We start from the raw sequence: 23,319 nt of genomic DNA, 5'->3' as shown, positions 1-23,319 counted from the left end.
ATGCAGTAAGAGCTGGGGAAAACAGGAGGCGTGGTAAAATGAAACACACAGGGGTTTAATAGTGCACAAAATAATAGTGACAATCAGTGAGACAGTGAACGGGGAAGACAAAGAATGGCATCCAAATCCAAACGGGTCCAAAGGCAGGTCAGGGTATAGTCCAAAAGTCCATCAATGAGAAATCCATCCTGGGATGCGACAAGGTTAAAATCCCCGGAAGGGGGAACACACGGAGAGACAAAACATGGAGGTCCAAGGATGATGGGGTGAGATCCTCCAGACCCAGGGCTCAGAAAGCAGGAGGTGTCAGGAATGAGGCCTATGCCCTCAGGAGACAGACGTAGGGTTTCCTGGTGCCAGGCGGGCCTCGTGACATCTTTACCCTAGGACTGGAGGAGCTAGTCTTTAAATAATAAAGCTAAGAGGGTACACCTGAGGAGCATAACAATCACTAGGACAATAATGGGAGCAGTGGAGCGCCCTCTAGGGAGGGATGTCGGACATGACAGCCTTGGCTTTACACCATACTGTATATGGAATGGAATTGAACTGAAACCTTATCTGGGTTCTGAGTTGAATCAATGCTTCACCGGCTTCGGCTCCAATATGCATATGTAATAAAGGAAATGCCAGCTTCATACACCCCTGGATCATGACTGCTCTTGTTGGACACAACAGAGTCAGGGTTGTGGAAAAAAACCAAAAAGAGGCCTGAACACCTATACTGGAGAAACAAAAGCACACTCTGTACAGAAATAACAATTTAAATATGAGCTGTTCTTGGTTTTATTGCACCACTGGTGCTGCTGTTATGTTAACAGGGGAAAATTAAATTTAAAGGAAATGCCATTTTTCTATACACTAGTGAATTCAGTATACTTAAGTGTCATTTTAATGTGTTTTCAGTACAGGCCTGTATACTTTAATATCACATTAAGCAGATTTTAAATATGCGTGTAAATATAATATGCAAGTGCATATTGTTATATTTGTATGTACAGTAAAATACATTTTCCTATGCTATCAACATACTTACAACTTAAAACATACTCCATTGAGCTGTGTTTTTAAAGTTTTTCTCTCAAATTTTACCTTGCAAAAGTTTCATACCTTTTCTAAGGTGTCCCATCAATTCCGAATTCAAATCCTGAATGTGCAAACTGTAGACTTCTAAGGGTATAATAAATCACACTAAATGTCACAAAAACCACAAAAACTTACAGTAACTAGTGTATGTTGATAGCATACAAACTTTATACACTGGTTTAGTGCAAATTATGCAAAGTTGCTTTGGGGATGACTTACAGTATGAACAGCTTTTTCACAGACTCTTAACAGGATCCAAGTCAGGACTTTGACTCAGCTACTCAAAAACATTTGTGTTGGTTCATTGTCTTGCTAAAAGGTGATTTTTTCTTTCCAGTTTTAGGTCTAAGGTAAGTTTTCCTCTAAGAGTCCACCCACCTCTTAATAATTGAAAACGCTCTAAGAAATTTTAAGGGTATTTGAATATATGCCTTTATATAACTTTTTTTGTTAATAGTTTTTGAAACTCTTTGGTCTCCAAGGTTGAATTTGTGTTTGACTGAGGGGATCTTACAGAGATCAGTATTAAACTCAATTTTTGCCACAGCAACGGGGTTGAATTTCTATGCAACCATGACTCTTCCATATTTGTTTCATATTGATTATCTATTTACTTCTTTTACTTACTACTTTGTTTTGAATGTGTGGAGTAGGTTGTGTATATAAATATAAGTTAATACTGAAAACTGAATAGTACTCAGTGATGACTGAAAACATTAAAGCAACAAAATGTGAAAATTGTGGGTTTGTATACTGTATATAGACTGTTAATCTAAAATATACATTATCAAATAGTTATTTTCAGAGGAAGTACAGACTCTCCACTGAAAAGCTACGCAAAGCTACTACGCAACAATCTGTACAGTATAATTCAGTATTCATACTTCACAAAATATGTAAGGCAGGCTTCCTCAAAGTAATTCATAGGTCTATCTTTTCACAAGGTTTAGCATTTTCTAAATTCTTTTAAAGAAAGCCTTTCTGGAGGCTAAGAATAAAATATTGTGCATTTTACTAAGAACTTTGAGAAACTTTGATTAGATGGTACTTGCTTCAAAGTAAAGGGGTTATATACTGTAGCTGTACTGTACACTGCTAAGGTCATGAGGTATATTGTATATGAAGCAAGTTCCTATAGCTTAATGCAAATATAAGAAATTCAGTATGCCAAGGTGTGAACAAGAAGTGCTCACTGCTTCTTATACAGTGCTTACATGAGATATGGTGCTGTATATAACTCTGCACTGAGGGTACCAATTAGATATTGGTTTATTCCATGCTGAAAAAAAGAAGAAAGAGAACACAACGTTTCGGCCGTGGAGCCTTTGTTCCTTTGCAGCCTACGCATGCTGACGCAGCTACCCACCTGAGCTACTTCCAATTAGATATTGCTGTGGGAAATATAGCGTATAGCCAATTGTGTAAGATTTATTTAATATTAAGTGGCTTTTTAAAAAAGTATGGTGTTTTATTTAGGGAAACAATTGGATAGTTAATTGGAGGCCTTTTCAATCCCCTCCAATAGAAATTATAAATATAACGTGATCTTTATTTATGAGATCATAAATGATCTGTAAATCACATCAACTTGGCTAAGATTCAGCATTAGAACAGTTTATAAATTAGTCCTCATACTCCAGGAACAGAATCACTTCTAGAGTTAGCAGCAGTTCTCATATTGCTTTTTTCAGTATAAAATAGAAAACGAACAATTAATGAAATAGGAGAAAAACAGAAGTAAAAGAATTGTTATAATTTGCTTAAAAATGTGATTTGATAAATCAAGGCCACTTCAAACTTAACATATATCAGTCTACAGTAAATCAAATATTTCAACAAGCTTATCTCAAAGTGTCTTCCCTGTTTAAATTAAATTAAATTGGAAATAAAACTTTGATTTGAAAAAATCATCAGGATGTCTAGGGAATCAGAAGATTCTTAGATTAATAAAGTGAAAGTTGTACATTGTGAGACAGTGAAGTGAAATCTGTCATTTTTGCTGTGTATTAATGGAATTTGTGTTTCAGATAAAAAGTTAATTGAGGAACAAAATTCGAATCTAAACTTTTCTTTCTAGGTATTATTTTGCATATACTGTATGTTTATTTACTGTATATTAAAAAATATAGATTTGTGTTCAATCTCCACCTCCAATTTCAGATCTGTATACAGTAAGTATTGAGACAAATTAAATTAAAGTAAACTAGTATAACTTAAAGTAAAGTTAATTAAATGTGTGTAAAGTTAGTATTTATATTTATTAATTATTCACAGTATTATCAGTTTAACAAGAAAAATAGAAGTCGAGAGCACTTATTAATGCTACGTCAAACCACAGTAGGTTGCATGTTTTTAACATTTTTATCAGCTTCCTCTTCCATCTCTATTAATAGACAAAGGAGATTATATTAAAAAGAAGATTAAACGGAGTGTAATGTCTGAACTGGCTGGCACTCAAGGGAGAGGTAGGATTAAAGGAGCAAACACACTTGTTGTAAAGGCTGGTGCAGTCATACAGACACCTTTGAAAGATCTCCTACATCTTCAATACAAAATGCCTTAGAGATAATTGTTACCATGGTGATTATGTGTCCCCTCACACATTAATATTCTACAGTAAAAACATTGAAATGTTCAGACAAATGCAAACAATTTATACAAAATTAGCTGTTAAAGATTTTTCAAAGTGTACATACAGTAAGTGTTAGCATTATCAGTATAAAAACAACAACATTTTTCACAGGAGAGTAAGTATAACCTAGTAATCAACTATATTCAAACCTAGAGGCTCTTCAAGGCCTAGCTCATCCCAATTTCTGCAGTGTTAAACTGAGTGATTAGTACGTGACTCCCTAGATAAGATACTGTTTCATTGCAGTTACTTTCAGCAATGCATTGTACCCCTTTGTACAGCTAGGTGGAAAGAAACGGGTACTGTAGGTAAGATGTCTTGCTCCCAGGTACAACAGCAGTGTCTACAGCAGAGATATAGAAATACAGCTCCCATTTTAATGTCCTAAGGTACTGTAATCACTCTGTCCCCCTCACAATGAGATTGGAAAGATAGTAGATCTTGAAAAAGAAAATAATTATTAATGATTACTTTTAGAACTGATTTCACACTTGTTAAAGATATTTTATGGGGCCAGTTATTAAGCCTCATATTTTATTATTTCTTTCCTAGTATAATCAATTGCTTTATAGTACATATTTAAATGTGTCAAGAGAAGCCTTGTCTTCTTTGCAGCTAATGGTAAATTATTGTTTTCCCTTTACTTTTTGTTGTTGTACCTTGTATTTTTTACTTTTTGTTCACTGGTCTCAAAATCACCAGTTCACCAGCTATCTGCACGAACCTCCGTTCATAACTAAACAGCCCCAAGGAACTGAAACATGGCTCCCCAACAAGAAAATCAGCCTGAATTAATCTGAATTGTCTAACATTACATGACACTTCATCTCTATTAAGCAACTGACCTTAAGTTCAAAAGTTCAAAATGATCTCCATGTGCTAGTTTTTCTCTTTGCCCTTATTTTTGAAAAATGGTCAAATGCTACGTGTGTAGATAATAAATAGAAGTAATAGTATTTTTTTTTTCTTATGATATTTTCTATGTGCAATTCTTGACCAACACGTAACTGAAGGAAAATGTATAAACCTTTAAATGCAACATTTCATTTTGATAAACTAGCTCACCGACGGTACAAAGGTGAATATAGACGGGAGAAGCACTCACGGTTTTCATGCCCACAATGGACTGCTCCACCTTGGTGACGTAAGTGACATGGTCTTCGTTAGATCGCAGCTCTCTCTGCTGGATCCTCTCATAGATGCCAACCACCATCTCCCGAGGGATGTCTGCGCCGTCATCTACTCCTGGGAAGAAAGGTAACAGTGTCTGATCTTTAATCCGATAACAGACATTCTTTCATATGAGAGAGGGAAGGGAGCTCTGCTGTCAAGTAACAGGGCATTGGAGTCACAACTGGTGCCAGATATTTTCTGAAAGGGTACATTTATTTTTGTTTTCTAGCAAACATTTGGATCAAAATGATCTTCTTGGGAAATGTTATCGTCCCAAGAAAAAAAGGAAAGCTACTCTGTATTGGCACTCTTTTGTAAGAGAAATGTAAGAAAAATCTCTTTATGTGAAACTGTTCATTTTACCACAAATAATAAAGAACAAAAAGAGCACAACATAAGAAGAAACAATAGACTACAATAAACTAACTTCAAAAAGCGAAGGCTCAACATGCAACCAGCAACCTCCAACCTTGGTTGGTCCACTGATCTAAATCTACTAAACACTACAATTAATGATTTTTTAAAGTTCAAATAATGAAATAGTCTAATGAATGAAACTATTGCAATGAAAACCAAAACACGGATACTCCAGGAATGGATGTGGGATACACTGCTATACCTTCTGATTTCTAATAACAGGAACATGTTCTGGGAGCCACAGTAAATGACAATCTGCAATGGTTATGCTTTCTGAGTACATTTAGTGTTGCTTACATTTTTTGAGTACATTTATGATTCTGTATTCAACCTATTTCCTCATCAATCACACAATCAACAAGTTGCATAAAATAAGTTACAGTAGATTGGTGATTAAACAACTGATTGGATTTTAAATAAATTGCAGTCTTTGTGATTTATACCTTAAGGATTGTCCAGTCACTGACAGCTGGCATTTTTAAATGTTGTGTGTAGAAATTAAATGTGACATTAAAATGAACAGTTTGCATTCTATTCAAAAGCCTCCTATCTACCTGTGATCGGCAATGACCCCTGTTTGTCTGCATCTTCCTGAACTCTGAAAGTCCATATTTAGAGACAACAACATAGCTCCAATCTTATTTAAATTAGCATTGAGAAAAATGTATTTTTATGATCAACACCCTCTGAGTGATTGTATGAATGTATTTAATACAAATTCAGAAAAAAAGACCCATAGAGGACTGTTCACAATGGTATACTGAATGGGTTTTGGGATTAGATTACGTACTGTATAAAGGGCTTTTGTTTTTGTGTCAGAAAAAATAGTAGTTGCATTTTAATGGTTATATTGTGCGTTTGTTTTACTCAATTGAAATTCATTAACCACATTCAGCTGTCACTACTGACTTTCTCAACAGGTAATCTAGTGGACATTTAATCACATATCAAGACAGGAGTTCAATGGTACAGTACTGTATATACTGTAGTACAAACCTAAGACATACTATATTGTATATTTTTCCACTGCTGTAATTTTTAGTGATCTAAAACCAAAGCAGCATTTATTCAAAGCTACACTACCTGGTATTTTTTGTAAACATGTATTCTTAGAATTTAAAACCTTTACTTTGTTGTATAAAAGCACTGACAGGTTTGGGCCTTTCTATGTGGAAACAGGAGAGGCTGTAACTATGAAAGTATGAGACACTTGCGCCATAGGACAAAGCTACATATTGCTACTTTGTTGTACTGCTTTTAGTTTCATCCTCAAAAAAATTGAACATCAATATTGTATACAGTATGATTCTGAATAATTATGTTTTTTTTTTCCAGAAATGACCAGCAAACGTATGTATTGGGTGCCTTTTCTGTATGTGGCTTTTACCACTGCCCCTTCTCACATGTGCCACTTAAGTTATAACTCTAAAAGCAAAATTATGACATTTAGTATCAGTTTTCAGTAAAAACAACTCATGGGTTGAGAACTGTTATGGGCAGAACCCAATAGTGTACAAGGGACTAGAAAGTTGGTTAACTAAAGAGAAATGACAAAACATCCTTCATATTTTCTGAAGATAGCACAAAAAAGCTGCTTTCAAACCATACCATTCTTTTTAACAAAAGGATTTAGAATGATCTGTCCCTGAAGCACCACCTTTCAATTACACAGTTCAGGCAGAAACATAAGAGGAGGGGTATACTAGCTATCAGGCAAAATGGCATTGGTTTTGTGATCTGAAAATGTAGGTGGTACATTTGATAGCATCAAATTCATTTTATAGAACCAGGACTTCAAGGTCACTGAAGAAGCTAAACAGTCACTGCGGTCACAACTTCAAAAGGCTTCAAATAATTCAGAGAGTTATCAAACATGAATGGGACCTTATAACACTTGAGGGCAAAACATCGTCCTTGATGAGGTTAGGACATTTTCCAGCTCTGATTTCCTGCTGTAACCTCATTCATCTTTTATTTGAACACTAATGCAACAGGAATCTACAAATGATTTTTCTAAACTACACAATTTGCCCCCTTACATAAAGAACAGTAGGCGATTCACCTCCAGCAGCAGCACATGCAATATGTAAGACTTCCCAGATATACTTGAAAATACAGTAGATCCAGTTGGTTGTTAGGATTGACAATCCACTTATACACCCCAATAACATTAAATAAATCCTGGAAATTTCTCTATTCTATCTCAATAAATTGTAGTGCAATCATTGGATTACAGTAGATAATAGATAATACATTTGAGACTTCAACTTTAATCAGTCCAGTGTAGCTGCAATGCTTGTTAATAAGACAGAATTAAGTGTTGCTGTGCTTTCCCAAATGAGGCCCCATCTCTCTCTTCATCTCTGTGATGCAGCCACAGAGAAGTTATTCATGCAGGCTGATTTAAGGTTTCTTTGGATAAGGGACAGCTCCCAAATGGGGATGCACTTAGCTAAGCCTGGCTATCATGATCAATGGTCATCCATTGGCGCCTATCTGTCTAGGGAGTGCCAGATGGACATCTGGACTGCATTCCTAGGTGTCAGGAGTAAGTGACTCTTATCTCACCTTAAAGCCAAGTTAAAGCCAACACTAACTAGCAGGTCAGTGAGCATCAGCAGCGCACTGTCGCAAGCCGCACAGCACAGCCTGGCACGGAGCCAGAGAGCACGCAGGAGATCTGAATCCCCAGAGACTGGATGAGTATTCAACTTCAATGCATTACAGCTCGAGAATTCAATTTTATTTATTTTTATTTAGAGTTATGTACTTGTTTTGAGTATCCAATGTAGAAGTTATAACCAAGTTCATTTACGAAACGGTCTAAATTAATGATATACCGAACGTATGTCCTCTTGATTTGTGTAACTCTTCATAACTGAATGAATATTTATCTTTTGCATTCTGATAACCCTCACGATAAGATCTGTTAGGTTTACATGCATATTCTATGTATTAATAAATGTATCCTCGTGTATTAGTACCTGTGTGTGCGTTGTTTGAGTTATATCGCATGGTTGGATTCTAAGGCCATTAAAAGAATCAATTTTGTGATTTACTGCTACAATTAATAATTGTCCCAGTAAATGCCCAAACCCCTACAGAACTGGTGCCTCTTGAGAGCACACTACACCAGATAGGGTTAATCTTTTTACCTTTGTTCAATTCAATTTGGATTCATATTTCTAATACAATTGGAATCAATATAGCTCTATACAGTTCACATACGACATGTTGGAAATATATATTGGAAATATATATACTGGATACCCAAGGATTAGGGCTAAACCCAACTGCCAATATAAACAGTTCAGCAGCTTTCTTAAATCCACATTTTGCAAGAAGATGACAGTGTGATTTTGAGCAGCTAGTTAAAAGGCATCTATACAGTACATACAGTAGTGTTGCAAGAAAGAAATGCCACACTGAGGTTTAATAGATTTAATCACATACTATTAACCATATTGTACTCACCAAGCCAAAAAAAAAACCATGATAAATCTTGCATATGAAACTTGACTCACTGTCAAAATGAAAATCTAAAAAAGTTAATATTAGGTATGGGTTCCTTGAGCATTAATCAAGTATTACTGTAATTACAACTGTTCAAGTATACTAAAACTCTCGGGGTGGTGAGGTCTGAATTCATTATAGGGAAAACCATTTCAGATTTTTTTTTAAGTTAATGTGTCTCTGCTTTCATAACGTAATTAAAAATCATTATAAGTCTAAAGGACACTCAGTTGAAAGAAAATAAAAAAGTCATAAATATTTGAAAAAATCACTCTATCTTTGGTAAATTTAAGGTTCTTTACAGTGATCACAGACATTTCAAGCTTTCCAAACCAATAACACACCCTGTGGAAACAAAGCAAGGAAAACAATGAATCAGAATAATTTGCAACTGTCCCATCCTGACATGACCCTTTGCATAAAGCAGTGCTGTCTGTTATGTTTTAAATACTTTCACTTGATTCCACTAGTTCATGTTTTACTTCTTTATTTTAAGTCCACTGAATTGACTTTGACAATGCCTTTGAAAATTGTGAATACCCTAAGGAACTAAAAATATTCTATTCCTTCAACTTTTCAGTATTGACATGAACTTATGCTCCTAAATTTATCTTGGTAATCTCTGAGGTAATTCCAGAGCTGTGGCATCTTTTTTATAAGATTAAATTGATATTTTATAAGGTAACAACAGTTCTAGACAATATTCTAAATGACATCTAACAAGTGCATTGTACAATTATACAAAATATCCCTTGATTTAAATTCTAAAAGCTTTGACTATTTACTAATATTTTATGTGTCATTTTATTGATTCCCCACTGTCTTTCAGATGATATATTTTAAAGGTTTTTGTCATAAGTAGCCTTTTCAAGATCAGCATGCACCATGTTCTATTTATCTTTTATGTTTTTGCTATCAGCATGTAGTACTCATGTTCTGTACCTCAGACGGCAAGGACATCTACAGTAGCTCCTGACTTGAAGGTCCCAGATTCAATCCCAGGTCAGGTAAGGGCAAGTAATGTACACTGTAGCTTGTTCTACTTCCTTCCAGAAAGCTCCCAGGTTTACTCAGCCTGCTTTCCAAATTAGAACCGGGGATTAATCCTTCTGTCCTTCTGGGGGTAATAGGCCAGCCGGAGTGTGATGCTGACCACATCACCTCCACTTCCAGTGTTGGATGGCCAAGAAAAATGGTGCCTCTTTCCCCCCATTCCCCATGGGCCTTCATGGCCTGAAAAGGAACTTACCTATGTAGTACTCTGCACCTGTCTATATTAAAAATCTTATGCCCCTCGTTTTCAAAGTCTTGAATTTTATCTTTTCTTTTAAATATTGTTGCAGTTTCTTTAGTGTTTTCTAATTCTCCTATTTTGAAATCATCTGCAGACTAATTTACTAACTACACTGAAATCTAGGTCATGCTCAGGAAGAGCAGTGGACCTAATACTGGAGATTCATATGGTACAGCACTAATTTCTGTACCACATGGAGCATTCATGCCTTAAGAGTATCCTGTATCAACCAATTTTTAATCCAAACATACAGATTCTCCCAAATAGTTCCTGCTTAGAATCTTTAGAATCTTGAAATCGAAATTCTCCACATCATACACTATGTCCTGTGTGTATACACTACTGTTATTGCTTGTTCAAAGACATCTATAGTATCAGGATTGTGAGGTTAGTGAATTTTCTAAATCCATGTTTACTATTCCCTTGGACAATATTTTCAAAAAGGTGATCCTCTAATTTAGTTAACTTGTCTATAATTATCTGATTCAGTTTTGTCACTCTCTTCTACTGTATGTCAGGACTATTTATTAAAAACATTTGTCTTTCCACTGTCAGAGGTATGTTCTTAATTTCTTGCTTTGTGAACATCAGTGAAATATAGTATTCTTTCACTACATCAGCCACTTTCCTTCCATTGTCTAGAATGTATCAAACAATGGTACCTACAGTAGACAAGGTAGAAGTGTACCGTTATTGTCCAGGATATATTTTACTTATTCCTTATGTTTCTTTTCCTATTATTGAACTGAAAACCTAAAGTGCATTTATTATCTTAGCTTCCTTTGTAATATTCTTTTTAATCTCTCTTACAGTACAGTATATTATTTTTACCTTTTCTTTCAATTTATTGTACTCTTAGTGTTTTTTTTAGGTTTTGATTTACTCACTCTTGGGATAAATCTGTTCTGCATCGCAGAATCTGTTGCCATCCATTCTCCACCTATTCTGCCATATCCTATTTACAATACTTCTTTTTATACTTACTGTACTTTGTTGCATTTCTTTATGGTTTTCTTTACTGAAATTTCAAACTTGCTCTCATCACTGATTTCTTAATTGTCCAAATAAAGCATAAGTTGTTGTGCTTTCCCATATGCTGTAATGTTCTTGTTCTTCATTCACTGTTACTTTTCTCAATTCTTTCTGCTCAGATTTGAATGAGGAATATTTTCTCTGGCTACAGTATATTGTCTTCTGTTAATGACACTGGCAGTTTGGTCCCAAAAATGGTTTAAATACTGGTTATTGCAAGATCTCACCATTGTTTTTGAAGAGTTGTCATACAGTAGTTGACCTGTCCAAATATTGCATGATCTTACATTTTTTACATTTTGCAAAAATCTGTAATCCAGGGACAGGTTTAAAGGAAGAACATTTGAGTCTTTGTCAATGCATTGATGAGAAGTACTGTACATTCCCTCTCAACCTGAACCACAGGTGGATTTGTGTTAAAAGATGACTCCCCTGCGCATTATCACACTTACACAGCCAATCAAGTTTGTCTTAAACATCAACAGTCAGTATAAAATTTCCCCCAACTTCTCCAAACACCTGTCTTTGGTCAGGTCTGTCAAGTGCAAAATGACATTCATCTGTGAATAAAGCAATTTACTGTTCTCTCTTCTTGCACCTCAGCTGTACTCTGGCTCACGGAAAAAAATGATTTAGTCTCATAGTATATTATAACAAAAAATGCAATTATAAATGAAAAACAGATGATTGAAATCAAATGGAGTATTATATTTCAAACAAGAAAATTAACCATCAAGTAATCATTTCATTATAGCAATCAAAATAAAGTTAAGGTCATGTGACCTGTGGGTCTTTATGAAATTAAAATGAAATTAAAAGCAATTTCACATCAGTTGTTTTCAGCTTCAATACTGAGTTAGTCCTGTTAACTTTGTTTGTGTTGCTGTTAATTGTTCTTTTATTTTTGTTTAATACTGTATGTGATGTCTGATATGCTACTTCATAATCTGCTGGGGTATGCAGTTCTATTTCTTCTGCAGAAAGCCCTCTTCTGCCACACATTCTGTGCAGGAACCTCAGTGGGTATCATGTGTGACTACTATTAGTTCAAGTAGATAGCTGCGTCAGCATGCGTAGGCTACAAAGGAAGTTAAAGGTTTATTCCATGCTGAAAAGAGAAGAAAGGAAACAACATTTCCGCTGAGGAGCCTTCTTCAGTTTGTCTCACACGTTGTGTTTCTTTATTTCTCTTTTCAGCATGGAATAAACCTCTATATGTGAATACTGCTGTCTTATCAGGGTGTTCCTGTCGGTGACATTGGAAAGTTTTAGGCAGAACAACATAAGGTCCCCAAGCCATAAGATAAGTGCCGTGCTTAGGCATACTGTATATTCCTGTAGCCTGATGAAGGTATTGGATTCAGGAACCTGTCTCTCAAGATACTGTTTACCACCAGTTGATGCAGTCAATAGGTGGACAGCCACTACAAGGTAAATCAGTTGGTTTTGAAGTTTGATAATGTCAATTCTATTGTTGGCCAATGCCATATTGTGATGTATTGTCTGGCAGCATTCACATGGTTTCTTAATGGTAACCTGTACAATGGTAACCTGTGGCCCAAAATCAGCAAAGCAGCTCAAAATCATCACTCTCTCACAACCATTCTTGATGACTGGGATAAGGTTCTTTTGTTTGAAAGAAGTGTTTGGTTTTTGCCCAACATAAAATGCCTTGTTGAGGACAAAGTATTCTACCTTTGATTTGTCTGTCCAGAAACATTGTGGATCATCTGTATGCCTTTTTGGTAAACTTCAAACTGGCAGCAACATTGTTTTTAGAGAGCAATCATTTTCTCCTTGCTATCCTTCCATGAACATCATTCTTGTTCAGTTGTTTTCTGATAGTTGAGTCATGAACAGTTACATAAGCCAAGGCAAGAGTGGCCTGCTGTTCTTTGGATGTTACTCTGGGGTTCTTTGTTACTTCTTTTTCTGGTTTGTCTTGGAGAGATTGGAGAGAGGACTGAGAGGTCTGACAGTGGAATTGTAGATCCTCAAATACTTGGAACTCTTTACGAGCAACTTGATGAGCATAACTAACTCTTTTTTTCTGAGGTCCTCAGCCATTTCCTTAGATTGTGTAATGATGTTTTTCTACAAACCTGTATGGTAAAGACCAAACTAGTATGGATTCTGAACTTATATAGTGTGTGTCTTTCATAACCCCTCCTTGAGGTAGGTATTCAAAAACCTGATTCTAATTATTCCCTTAATTGAGCTAATGAAACTAGGGGTTATCTCACTTTTTATTCATATCCCCTGTACCTTTATTAGTCACTGTTTGTTTAAATCATACATCATACATCATTTTGTTTTCCCCAAGAGACATGGAATTGGTTACTATAAACTCTATTGGATATTTGCACAAACTCTTTCTGGAGTTAAGAAGGCTACCATAGTACAACTATGGAATTTCCATATTTATCTATGGGATTTATCTATGGCACTGTAGTAAGAACAATTCTGATGTCAGTAATTTGTGTGATGTCCCTCTAATTACTATCTCATGCATCAAAGACAAGAAAGGGCTCAATCACCTCTTGAGGACAGAGATAAATTATATCAAAGGAAGGAAATGGTGGTGGTTTCCTTTATTGTGGTCTGATCTGTAAAACCTTTTCTGGACAGCCCATTTAAAATCTCAGTCATGAAGTATAAAAACTCATATGTTCTGTTTTTCAAACAGCAATACATTTAAAATGTATTATAAGATCAAATGTAGTGCTTAAACATTGCTTTGTGCAATACGAGTAAATAAATTGAAATTGGATGGAGGGTATACGTGGCTGCAAGTGATCCATCATGATAAACCAAGATATTCACGAATCACATTAGCTGGAATCAAATGGAACAATGAGAAGAAATACTGTACCATATTGTGTGACTGCAAAGTGAATGCAAAAAATAACACAATGAAGATCGACATCTTCACCCGGACCTCATCCTAACCATGTTGGGACTGACAATATACAGTACAGTACAGCTTCTCATTAAATAATTAATTTAGCATAATCAACAAGCTCTGAGAGGTGGGAGGGAACTTGAGAGCCCCTAAACACATGAAACCATTAGGAGAACATGGAAACACCACACACTAAGAACACCAATCAAATTTTAAACCTAGGACAAAAGAGCTATGAAGTACCAGCTGTGTCATGCCATTGTGTTACCTATCACAAACAAAGACAATGCTCTTAAAAATTTGATTTCCAAATTATGTAACCTGTGAGAAACCATGGCTTATGTAAGGGACCATGTTTCTATATGGATATTCCTATATACAGTATATATAAGTTAACATGAACTTTCAGGTATATTAATGCATTTATTTGTATAAAACTACGAGTATAACAAATAAGAAGGTAAGAAATTATACATTAATTTCAAAATAAGGCCCTATATTAAAATTATGTAATGTACAGTCTGTGCTTATCCCCCAACCAGATGCAGAATCCAGAACTGTTTAGTCATTTGTTCCATTTTGCAACCAACATATTGAACCTGGCACAGCAAAACTCCATGTCAAAGTGCTTGAGCCAAGACTTAACTGGTTGCAGCAATTAACTGTCAGTTGCAAATTGTTTTCTGGAAAGATGCTTCTTTATAATAACCATTGGATGCCAGGTCAGGCATATAAGGTGGATTGTCAAGCATCTCCCAACAATAAAGCTGTAAACACTCACAGGTGTTGTTGGCAATGTGTTGGTTTCTGCATAAAACAAAGACCACTATCCATATGGATTTCTCTGTCTGGGTATTAGCATAACTGCATGACTTGCAACTCCTTGAAATGCACAATCTTAAAGCTTTGAATGTTGTTGTTTTTTATATATTAAAAAATGCACCCTCTGGTGCAATAAAGCAAAATGAGAACAGCACTGGATATTAAGATTAATATGGAAATGGTTAGAATGTTTTCTACTTTTCTATATTTAGCTTTAAACAGATAATTGCTCATTCATTTGTGTAGATTAGTAAGTCACACTGTTGCAAAAACTACTCCTAGTTCTCTGTAGAATATCAAAAGGGAAAGCTAAATCCCATACTGTTTTAAAACTGACAGGCTGGCATGTCTCCCTGAAAGCAAACTGTGCCAAACCCTGTTAAGATAGAGAAGCTCAAAGTTAATGCCATGTGAATATCATTCATACCAGACATACTTCAAAAGGGCAGACTAAATTGCAAGAGACACTAAAGATCGCAGCAGAAAAGTAAAACTGAATGTTGAGGTATTGAATGTACAACATGTATCAAACGTGAAATTCTGATTTGAACATTTAATATACGGTTCAAATTGCTCACCATATTTTGATCTAATCGCCAAGGAGCACTAGTGAAATATTAACAGCAATTAAACATTTTTGTTTTAGTAACTCACCACGCAGGTTACGAATAAAGTCTTCCAGCATCATCTTGCGGTCAGGCTTGATATTTGGGCTGTACATATCAGTGTTGAGGAGGATGATGGCGAAGGCCAGGATGAAGATGGTATCAGGGTTGTGGAACTGTTGCACCACATCTGGATTGCACATGCAATAGCGTTGGCTAGGATCAAAGGAAAAGAAAACAGCATAAATATTGTTGCAATGGAACTTGACATGAATGATTTTAATAAGTGGAATCTAAGGACAGGAAAATTAAATGAAAAATATTATCACTTGCCATTAAATTTGCTACTGAAAAATTTCCAGCTACACCAACTAACCCAACGTTTAGATAACTCTTATTATGGATATAAGACAAAACATTTTGCTGTGAAGTAACCTGTGTGCGCAAAAGCATAGGTTTGTACTTTATATCTGATTTACTCTTTTTCCTAAATTCACTTCTTTACATCATTCACCTTTTTTGCCCAGGAAAAGCAAGATCACTTACAAATGCTCTTCATTGTATTAACTATTGATTCCATTACTGTATATACTGTACACTACATATGACAAATTGTCTTTTCACAAAGTTGTAATTCTTTATGCTAGTGCTTAAATCAGAAACCTCTCCAAGGTTTTTGAAAATGTATGTCTTTCTAACAGTTTTAGTTTCCACCAAAATCTAAACAATGATGGTTAACATTAAACATAAGTCTGTTTTGACCTTGTCATTGTTATTACAATTTACACAAAAAGTTTCCTGAAAAGCCTTTAACACATTTTGAGCAATTCTTATCTGTATGCCACAATGAATCATGTTGACTGCTTATCTTATCAATTAATTCATATAAAATCTGATTGACATGAAATGAAACTTCTGAGGATTCTGAAATACAGGGATGAAATCTTTGGGAATATAAACTACTGTACAAGCCACCAAATGAGCCACGAGATGTGCTAAATAGCCCACTTTCAGTCTTACTCTTTCCGATGTTCTAACTTTTTTTCCTCTCAATATTTTCAAATGCCACTACACATTTTCTCAGTGCAAAACATTTTTTAAAACCATCTTAAACTGAATCGTTAATTCCATAGAAGAAAATCTATGCACAAATGAAAGGACATGGCACAATACAATACCTAGGTGAATCATTATCCAGTGAATTAAAGCTTTCAAGTTTCATCATTCAGCAAGGAAAAAGACAGAGCTGTCACAGATAAATCTCATCTGTAGTTTCTGCACATACAGCATATTTGCTTATCTTTGCCAGTGCCCTCATAACTAAATTTTGTTCCAAGTCTGCACATTATTTTGACTTTGCAGAATTACTGATAGAGAGACAGAACATGCCTGCATACTGTACATCCTTAGATTTCACAATTATTGCATCCAGTATGACTCAAAATCCTTTCATCAAATCAATTAACTTGGTTAATTGTGAGTTCAATAGCTTTTGGCTAACCCTACCATTGAGAATAGTGTGTGAGCAATTTGAGATACAAATTTAGTTTTAACTCACTTGGCTGAGGGAACAACAATGATAAGGCAAAAAGAGCAAAACCTAATCTACTATACAGTAGTTCTTGTCATGTAATGTAAATGTAAGTATTAACTACGCTATGCTAACTTTCACATTCTCCCAATTATGAATACAATTAAAAAATATATTTTATATTATATCCTTTCCATACACAGGTGTTGGTTCCACATTCCTTTATGTGTAAGAAAGTCCTGGTAGGACTCTTATGATTATCGGAACACCTAGTGAATGCAAACACTGTGCCATTACTGATCATTCATGTTTCCAATACAAAGTAAAGTTAACTGTTTTATTTTAAGTGTCTTTAGTATTTGCTTCCTGTTGTGTCTCTTGCCAATTATGCACTAAAATATCTGCTGTGATTTATGGAAAAAAAGTCCTCTCAGACTAGATGCAGCTGGTTGGATGCGTACAGTAAATCAGTTATAGTTGAAACTAATTGCATCTCTACAGATATGAGAACATCAGATTTGAAAAAAAAAGTAAATTATATTCAATTTAATCATGCAGCAGTGTTTATAGCATATGTTAGTAACAGGAAACATTTCTTAAATATTAGCCATGCCCTTAATTTTTTAGATGAAGTCAAAGCAAAAACAGATAAAGGCCTTGGATAGTTTGCAAACCTTCCTAATTTAAACACAAGGGGGCTCACTGTAGCCAGGTTTTATTTTCTGAAAAACAAAATTAATGAACCTTCAACAGTATTTTTTTAAACATTTTTTCAGAATGTTTTGATGTTTTTTCTCCTAAAGAAAGAGGAGAGAAAAAGTTGACACTGGTGTAAAGTACAGCAAGACAAAGCCTATCGTATCCTTCACTTGTTACCAAACCATTTGTTCTTTAATTCATCTGTAAACCACACGGGCAGTGGCCTGTCACTTCAAGACAGCCCACAGCATCCTGGCTGTCTGTATTTATTGAAACCACACAACACCCACCAGTTCTCATTAAGAAGCTACTGCCAGTCTTAATATTCTACTGATGTTAAATGCAGTGTCGCTTAACAGGTGAAAATAATGAGATTATTATGTACTGTATGTTTATGATACTGTAGGTCATGGCATCCAAATATTCCATGACCTTGATTCAGACTATATATTATCATTCCAAACTAATATCTTCTTAGTCAATAAAATCATAAAAGTACTTCTTTATTATTATGAATTGCAGTACACCACCAAAATGTAATGAGCGTGATTAGTTAGGCCTATTTTAATTCTCAGTTAACAGCCAGTGTTGCACTTTAGTCCTGCAGTTTCTACTTTAAGCAGTGTCTGGAAAATAAATTGGAAAAATAAACAGTTTGGATTCACAAATACACCTGGCACAAACAAAATGGCTGTTTTCTGTTTAATCAGATTTTAGCACTTGAATATACAGTACATTGTTTCTGAAATGTCAGTCTTGGTATGGTCACTTAGTATCTGGGCAATATATTCCCAGTTTATTGCATTCCACGCACCCTTTACTCTTCTGTAGAGTTCTGGTATCTAGGTGCTGGTATTTCAGGTGAAATATTTCTGGTATCTTACGTGCTCCCACATTCACCTACTGTACATTCTATGGGCCTTTTGTTGTTATGCCTTATAACACTGGAACACCAACACAAAAGAAATCAGGGACTCATACTTTTGGTGCTTTTATATCTATCATTATTTAGGAAAGTGTGTGTATGTGTGTTTAATATTACAGTATATAACTGTGATTATTTTATTGACTTTTTAATGTTTTGAATTTTATTTAGCAAAATGTGCTTTTTATGTATTGATAAGCACTTTAGGATGATGAATATTAAATGTCCCACTGTTTTTAACATAGTTTACTATTACAGTATCACCTTCTTATTTCATCATCTGCAGGCTCTGAGATCTAGTGCAAAGAAAAAGATGAATCACCATCTCTGATTACGCATTAAAAATGCTAGCTTACATACTTTATCTGTTTTATGTACAGTGTTGATTTTTATGCAGATTTAAAATAAATGCATTTATTCAGAAGTGGTCCATTTCTTGCTTTATGATTCTATCATGAATCCACCATTGCTAGCTCAGAAAAGATTGCATAGATTATGCCTAGTTGTTTTTTTTACTTCAAGCATCAGTCTGATATGATGCACTAAAAGACACATGTACAGTATAGCACAGCACTCCAATAGACATCATGAAAGAATAGGTTTGTAATGCTACTTTGTGTTTCCTCAGTTAAAGCAAAATATATTTCTCATCAATTCCCTTGATCATATACTGTAAGAATTTCTCTTTTAAAACCTTTTGCACAGCAATATGTACTGAATGCGATCAAGTCCTTCTACTTCTATTGATGGATCAAAAAAGTTCATTTGGTAGGATGATAACAAAGAATTTTCTTTTTAAATTTTAAATGTTAAATGTGATCTGATTAAAGGGGATTTGGAATTAGTTTTTTTGGAAACCCATTCATCCATCCTTTTTTCTAACCATTTCATCTAATTCCTATCCCAGCACCAACACAAACACGTGGGTAGAACATTCAAACTGCATGCAGTTGGCACACCAGGTCCAGAACTGAACCCAGGGCCCTAGAGCTTCCAGGCAGCAATGCTAAATACTCATCAGCATGCCCCTCTCTTTGTAAACCAGTTTTTATTAATTATCAAAAACAGAACATAAATAATGAAGAATAGCATGGTCCAACAACACTCCTCCCCTCATTTGCACAGTCTGTGGTATCCCTTTCAATATTCAATAGACCTCAGGGAAAGCCTCAAGCCATTTGTAGAGTCTGGGAGCTCAATCACAGTACTTCAAGCATCCACAACACAAAACCAAACAACCCAACCAATCACCTCTTCCAAAAGCACCATAGAAATGATTCAGTGTGCCAAGGGAGAGAATGTGAAAGGGCCTCAAAGGGCCATCTCACTAACTGCATTCACCTGAAGAAGCATTCTCTCACAGGGAACACAGCAGCAGTGTTTGTGCTTTTATATGAGAAACCCTCATTCAGTTATTTTTGGTCAGGAACCTGAGAGACAATATCTAAAAAAAGGCCTTTACTTCTGCATGGTGGGGATTGGACATCTGTGCAATTTGCTTATCCTGGCAAAGCAAAGTGTAGGCATTTTTTATTACATTTTTCAAATTTCAGTTGCATTGTTCAGGCCACCATCTTTGTGGAACGAAGATTTAATGTGCAAAAGTAACATCATACATGATTCAGTGTACTCTACGTGTCTATCATAACATTGCCAGACTGAGAAGCCCTGAAACACAGCAAGTTTGAAAATTGTAGAAATACAACTTAGTATTGATAATTAGAATAACATTGTGATGATAATAATACGAAGCATTAGTTAGCTGTTATATTTTTTAAGAGTTGGGGACAACTTATGGGGACAACATTTTTTTATTTAATATTTTATGTATATTTTTATTGGTTAGCTGGTGTGCGACTACTGTATATGGTATACTATATATGTATACTACTGTATATGTCTCAGCCTACAACTACTGTATATTACAATTGACATTAAACTATTCACTATTTGATTGCTCAATAGGGAAATAATCTTATTGGAATGTTTGTTTACTGTATGTTGTGCTATATTTATTACAAACTTTTAGGTGATATAAAATGCCTGCTGAAGTCTTGATTCTGTATGATAAGCAATGTTTTACTAAATCAATACTGCTCCTTCAGGTGCTCAAGGTTTCTACTACAATATAAAGAAAAATACATTACAATTAATTAACTTTCGCAGTAAAAGTATGACATATAATAGACTCTTTTATATCAATGATCAACGTTCTGGTAAAGTTAAAAAACTAGTCATGTTTGCAGATTATAACAAATTAGTAGAATTAGCAAACACTATTAAAGCAATCAAGGAAATTAAAAAATATTTAGATATATTTCAAGATTGGGCAAGCATGATGGTGTTAAGTGTAGACAAGAGCAGGGTTTTCATTCAGGTAGCAAAACAGAAACCATCCAAGGTTCATCAAGACTTCATTTAAAATACTGTGTATAATTTTGTTCACCACATTACAACAAAGATATTGTTCGCTGATTTCTTTAAAAACTGATATAATGGAAAAATAAACTTTAAATATTCCTATTTATAAACTAATGCTTTAATAGTAAACAACAAAAATACAAAACAATTAAAACACCTCATGGAAACTATGTTGGAAAATGCGGCAGTTTGGAGTTACTTGTAAAAATGGCAGGTTTCCAAATCACAACAAAGAAGGGAATTATGTGAACAACATGCCACAATTCAGACACATACAGTACTGTTGAAATTATGGTTGGAGTGGGGGAGTTCTTACAATGGAGGAAAATATGCAATAGTTCCTTTCAAAAAATCACATCATTTATAGTCAAGAACGGCAAGGGAGAACATAAACACAAACCAGATTGAGATCAACATCTAAAATTACTGAGCGAGCGTTTATGGAACACAAAAGTCCATTACTGTATGTTGTTGTAAGTTATAAGTTGTTGCCTGCTGAGATGGGGACCAAAGTGAACTTTATTACAGTATCTCCTCTAGAGTGCTGTTGGAAAAAGAAGCAGGTTGTCACAGGTTCTAATGGATACTTCCAAGCATCCAACACTAATACAGTGAAAAATGTTTAAAAAAAAACAACATTTAAAAAAAATATTCAGCCAATAAGAAGTATTATACTACAGTATGTTATACTATTTTGGATGCAAGGGAGTTATAGTATTAATTTGTTTATTTTTATATTTTACATCTCCAGTGGGGAACTTGTGGTGTCCAGAATATTTATGTCTGAAACTAAGGTTATATACAGTACTGTACTGTATGATAATCAGGAGAATGAAGTAAGCTTAGAATTTCAATTGAAATTGTTAATATGGAAGTAAGTTCATATCATTGTCATAACTTTTATTTCACACATCCAAATTCTGTAAATTGTAGCCAGAGGTTGCCAAAAGGCCTCAAGAACACCAGAGTGCAGAGAACAATTACACAGGGGGACTTACTGTAACTTGTTAACAGGTCCGCACTGCTCTGAGCCCCAAGGTACTCTGGTTCAAATTGTCCTCTACTTGCTATTCGAACCCCAGAGGGGACCCAGAGCCCTGCAGCTACCAGGGAAACATCTGGTTCTGCCATAGGTTGCCTCCACCATGATCTGTAAGCAGTTTATTACACTTTACTTTAGGTTTTACTAAACAGAACAGAGCAGTCAATATTAGCTGACCTTAGAATTGTGTTTCATAATATGGTTTCTTGATATCTTGGATTCTTGTTGTAGTTTTCTGAATTTGTATTTAATATTTTATACTGCTTTATAGTCCATGATTACAGATGTTCACCCACCTGCTATGTCTGGCAATGTCATCCACTTTCCACACATGTCAAAATCTTAAAGACCATGTAAAATAATATTCTGTCCATTTTCTCAGAGTCTCTCTGCTGGTGCAGTCTTTCCTTACTCCTCACCTACCTAGTTAAGTCCTAATGAACAGGACTTACATATTCAAATCATTCCATTAAATGAGCTTTGTGTCTACGTGCAAGATAACTTTTAAACAAAACATGCACACTTATTTTATATTGTTTAATGATTGATGTATTGCTCATGATTTATACATTTGTTCAAGCAGATGTTCTACTGTTGATACTTCAAAGTGCAATTATGAGTAAGTGCACAGAGCTTGCTGGATAATTAAGCTACTGTTTATTTTTATCAAAACCATTCATTCTTGAAATGAAAGTGCTTCTAGTTTACCTAAAGACAGGACATTTTAACCCTATTTTTGCATTGATGTCTTGTGGCTTAAAACAACCAGCCAATACATTTTCTAGAAATATATGTTGACTTGCACCGCCTATAAAGATGAAACAATTAATTTAAACATTTTAGAATTAATTACTTGTAAATATTTTGGGCACTATGCTTTGGTTCTATTACTTGTTTTTGTAGTAACAACATTCAGACCATCATGTGTAAATGACGCATATCCAAAATTCCTGAAATGTAACGTTTTGGAAGTTCTAAATAATCATTTTTTCATTGTCTAAAATCCATGGTCCTACTCATGTCATTGAATTGCTGTCTTGAGTTGAGTTTCACAGTAAAAGAAAATTTCACTCTGTAATAAAATTTTATATTTTGCCTTTATCTGACTTTCTGTCATGATTTGTTTTCTCAAATGACCTTGCTTTCTGTTTCTGTGTTTCATCCTAATATTCCTACAGAGTTATATTATGTGTAAAAAAATGCCATTTGGATTTAAATTTGGCCT

At 34.9% G+C, this 23,319-nt stretch overlaps 1 protein-coding gene across 2 annotated transcripts in view; it reads right to left on the bottom strand.

Moving 5' to 3' along the window:
• The window catches only part of iqsec3b (IQ motif and Sec7 domain ArfGEF 3b), a 229,543-nt gene that overhangs the window by 32,096 nt on the left and 174,128 nt on the right, over positions 1 to 23,319 (bottom strand). For both annotated transcript variants that reach the window (XM_015353122.2, XM_015353123.2), the window contains exons 7-8: positions 15,526 to 15,692; positions 4,824 to 4,963 (exon numbers count right to left, since the gene is read on the bottom strand). In XM_015353122.2, coding sequence (XP_015208608.2) covers positions 4,824 to 4,963; positions 15,526 to 15,692 — 307 coding nt within the window. The remainder of the gene's footprint in view (positions 1 to 4,823; positions 4,964 to 15,525; positions 15,693 to 23,319) is intronic.

Source organism: Lepisosteus oculatus, chromosome 7, assembly GCF_040954835.1.
Source record: "Lepisosteus oculatus isolate fLepOcu1 chromosome 7, fLepOcu1.hap2, whole genome shotgun sequence".
In the NCBI taxonomy this organism is placed as follows: domain Eukaryota; kingdom Metazoa; phylum Chordata; class Actinopteri; order Semionotiformes; family Lepisosteidae; genus Lepisosteus; species Lepisosteus oculatus.
This window is presented reverse-complemented; position numbering and strand designations above follow the sequence as displayed.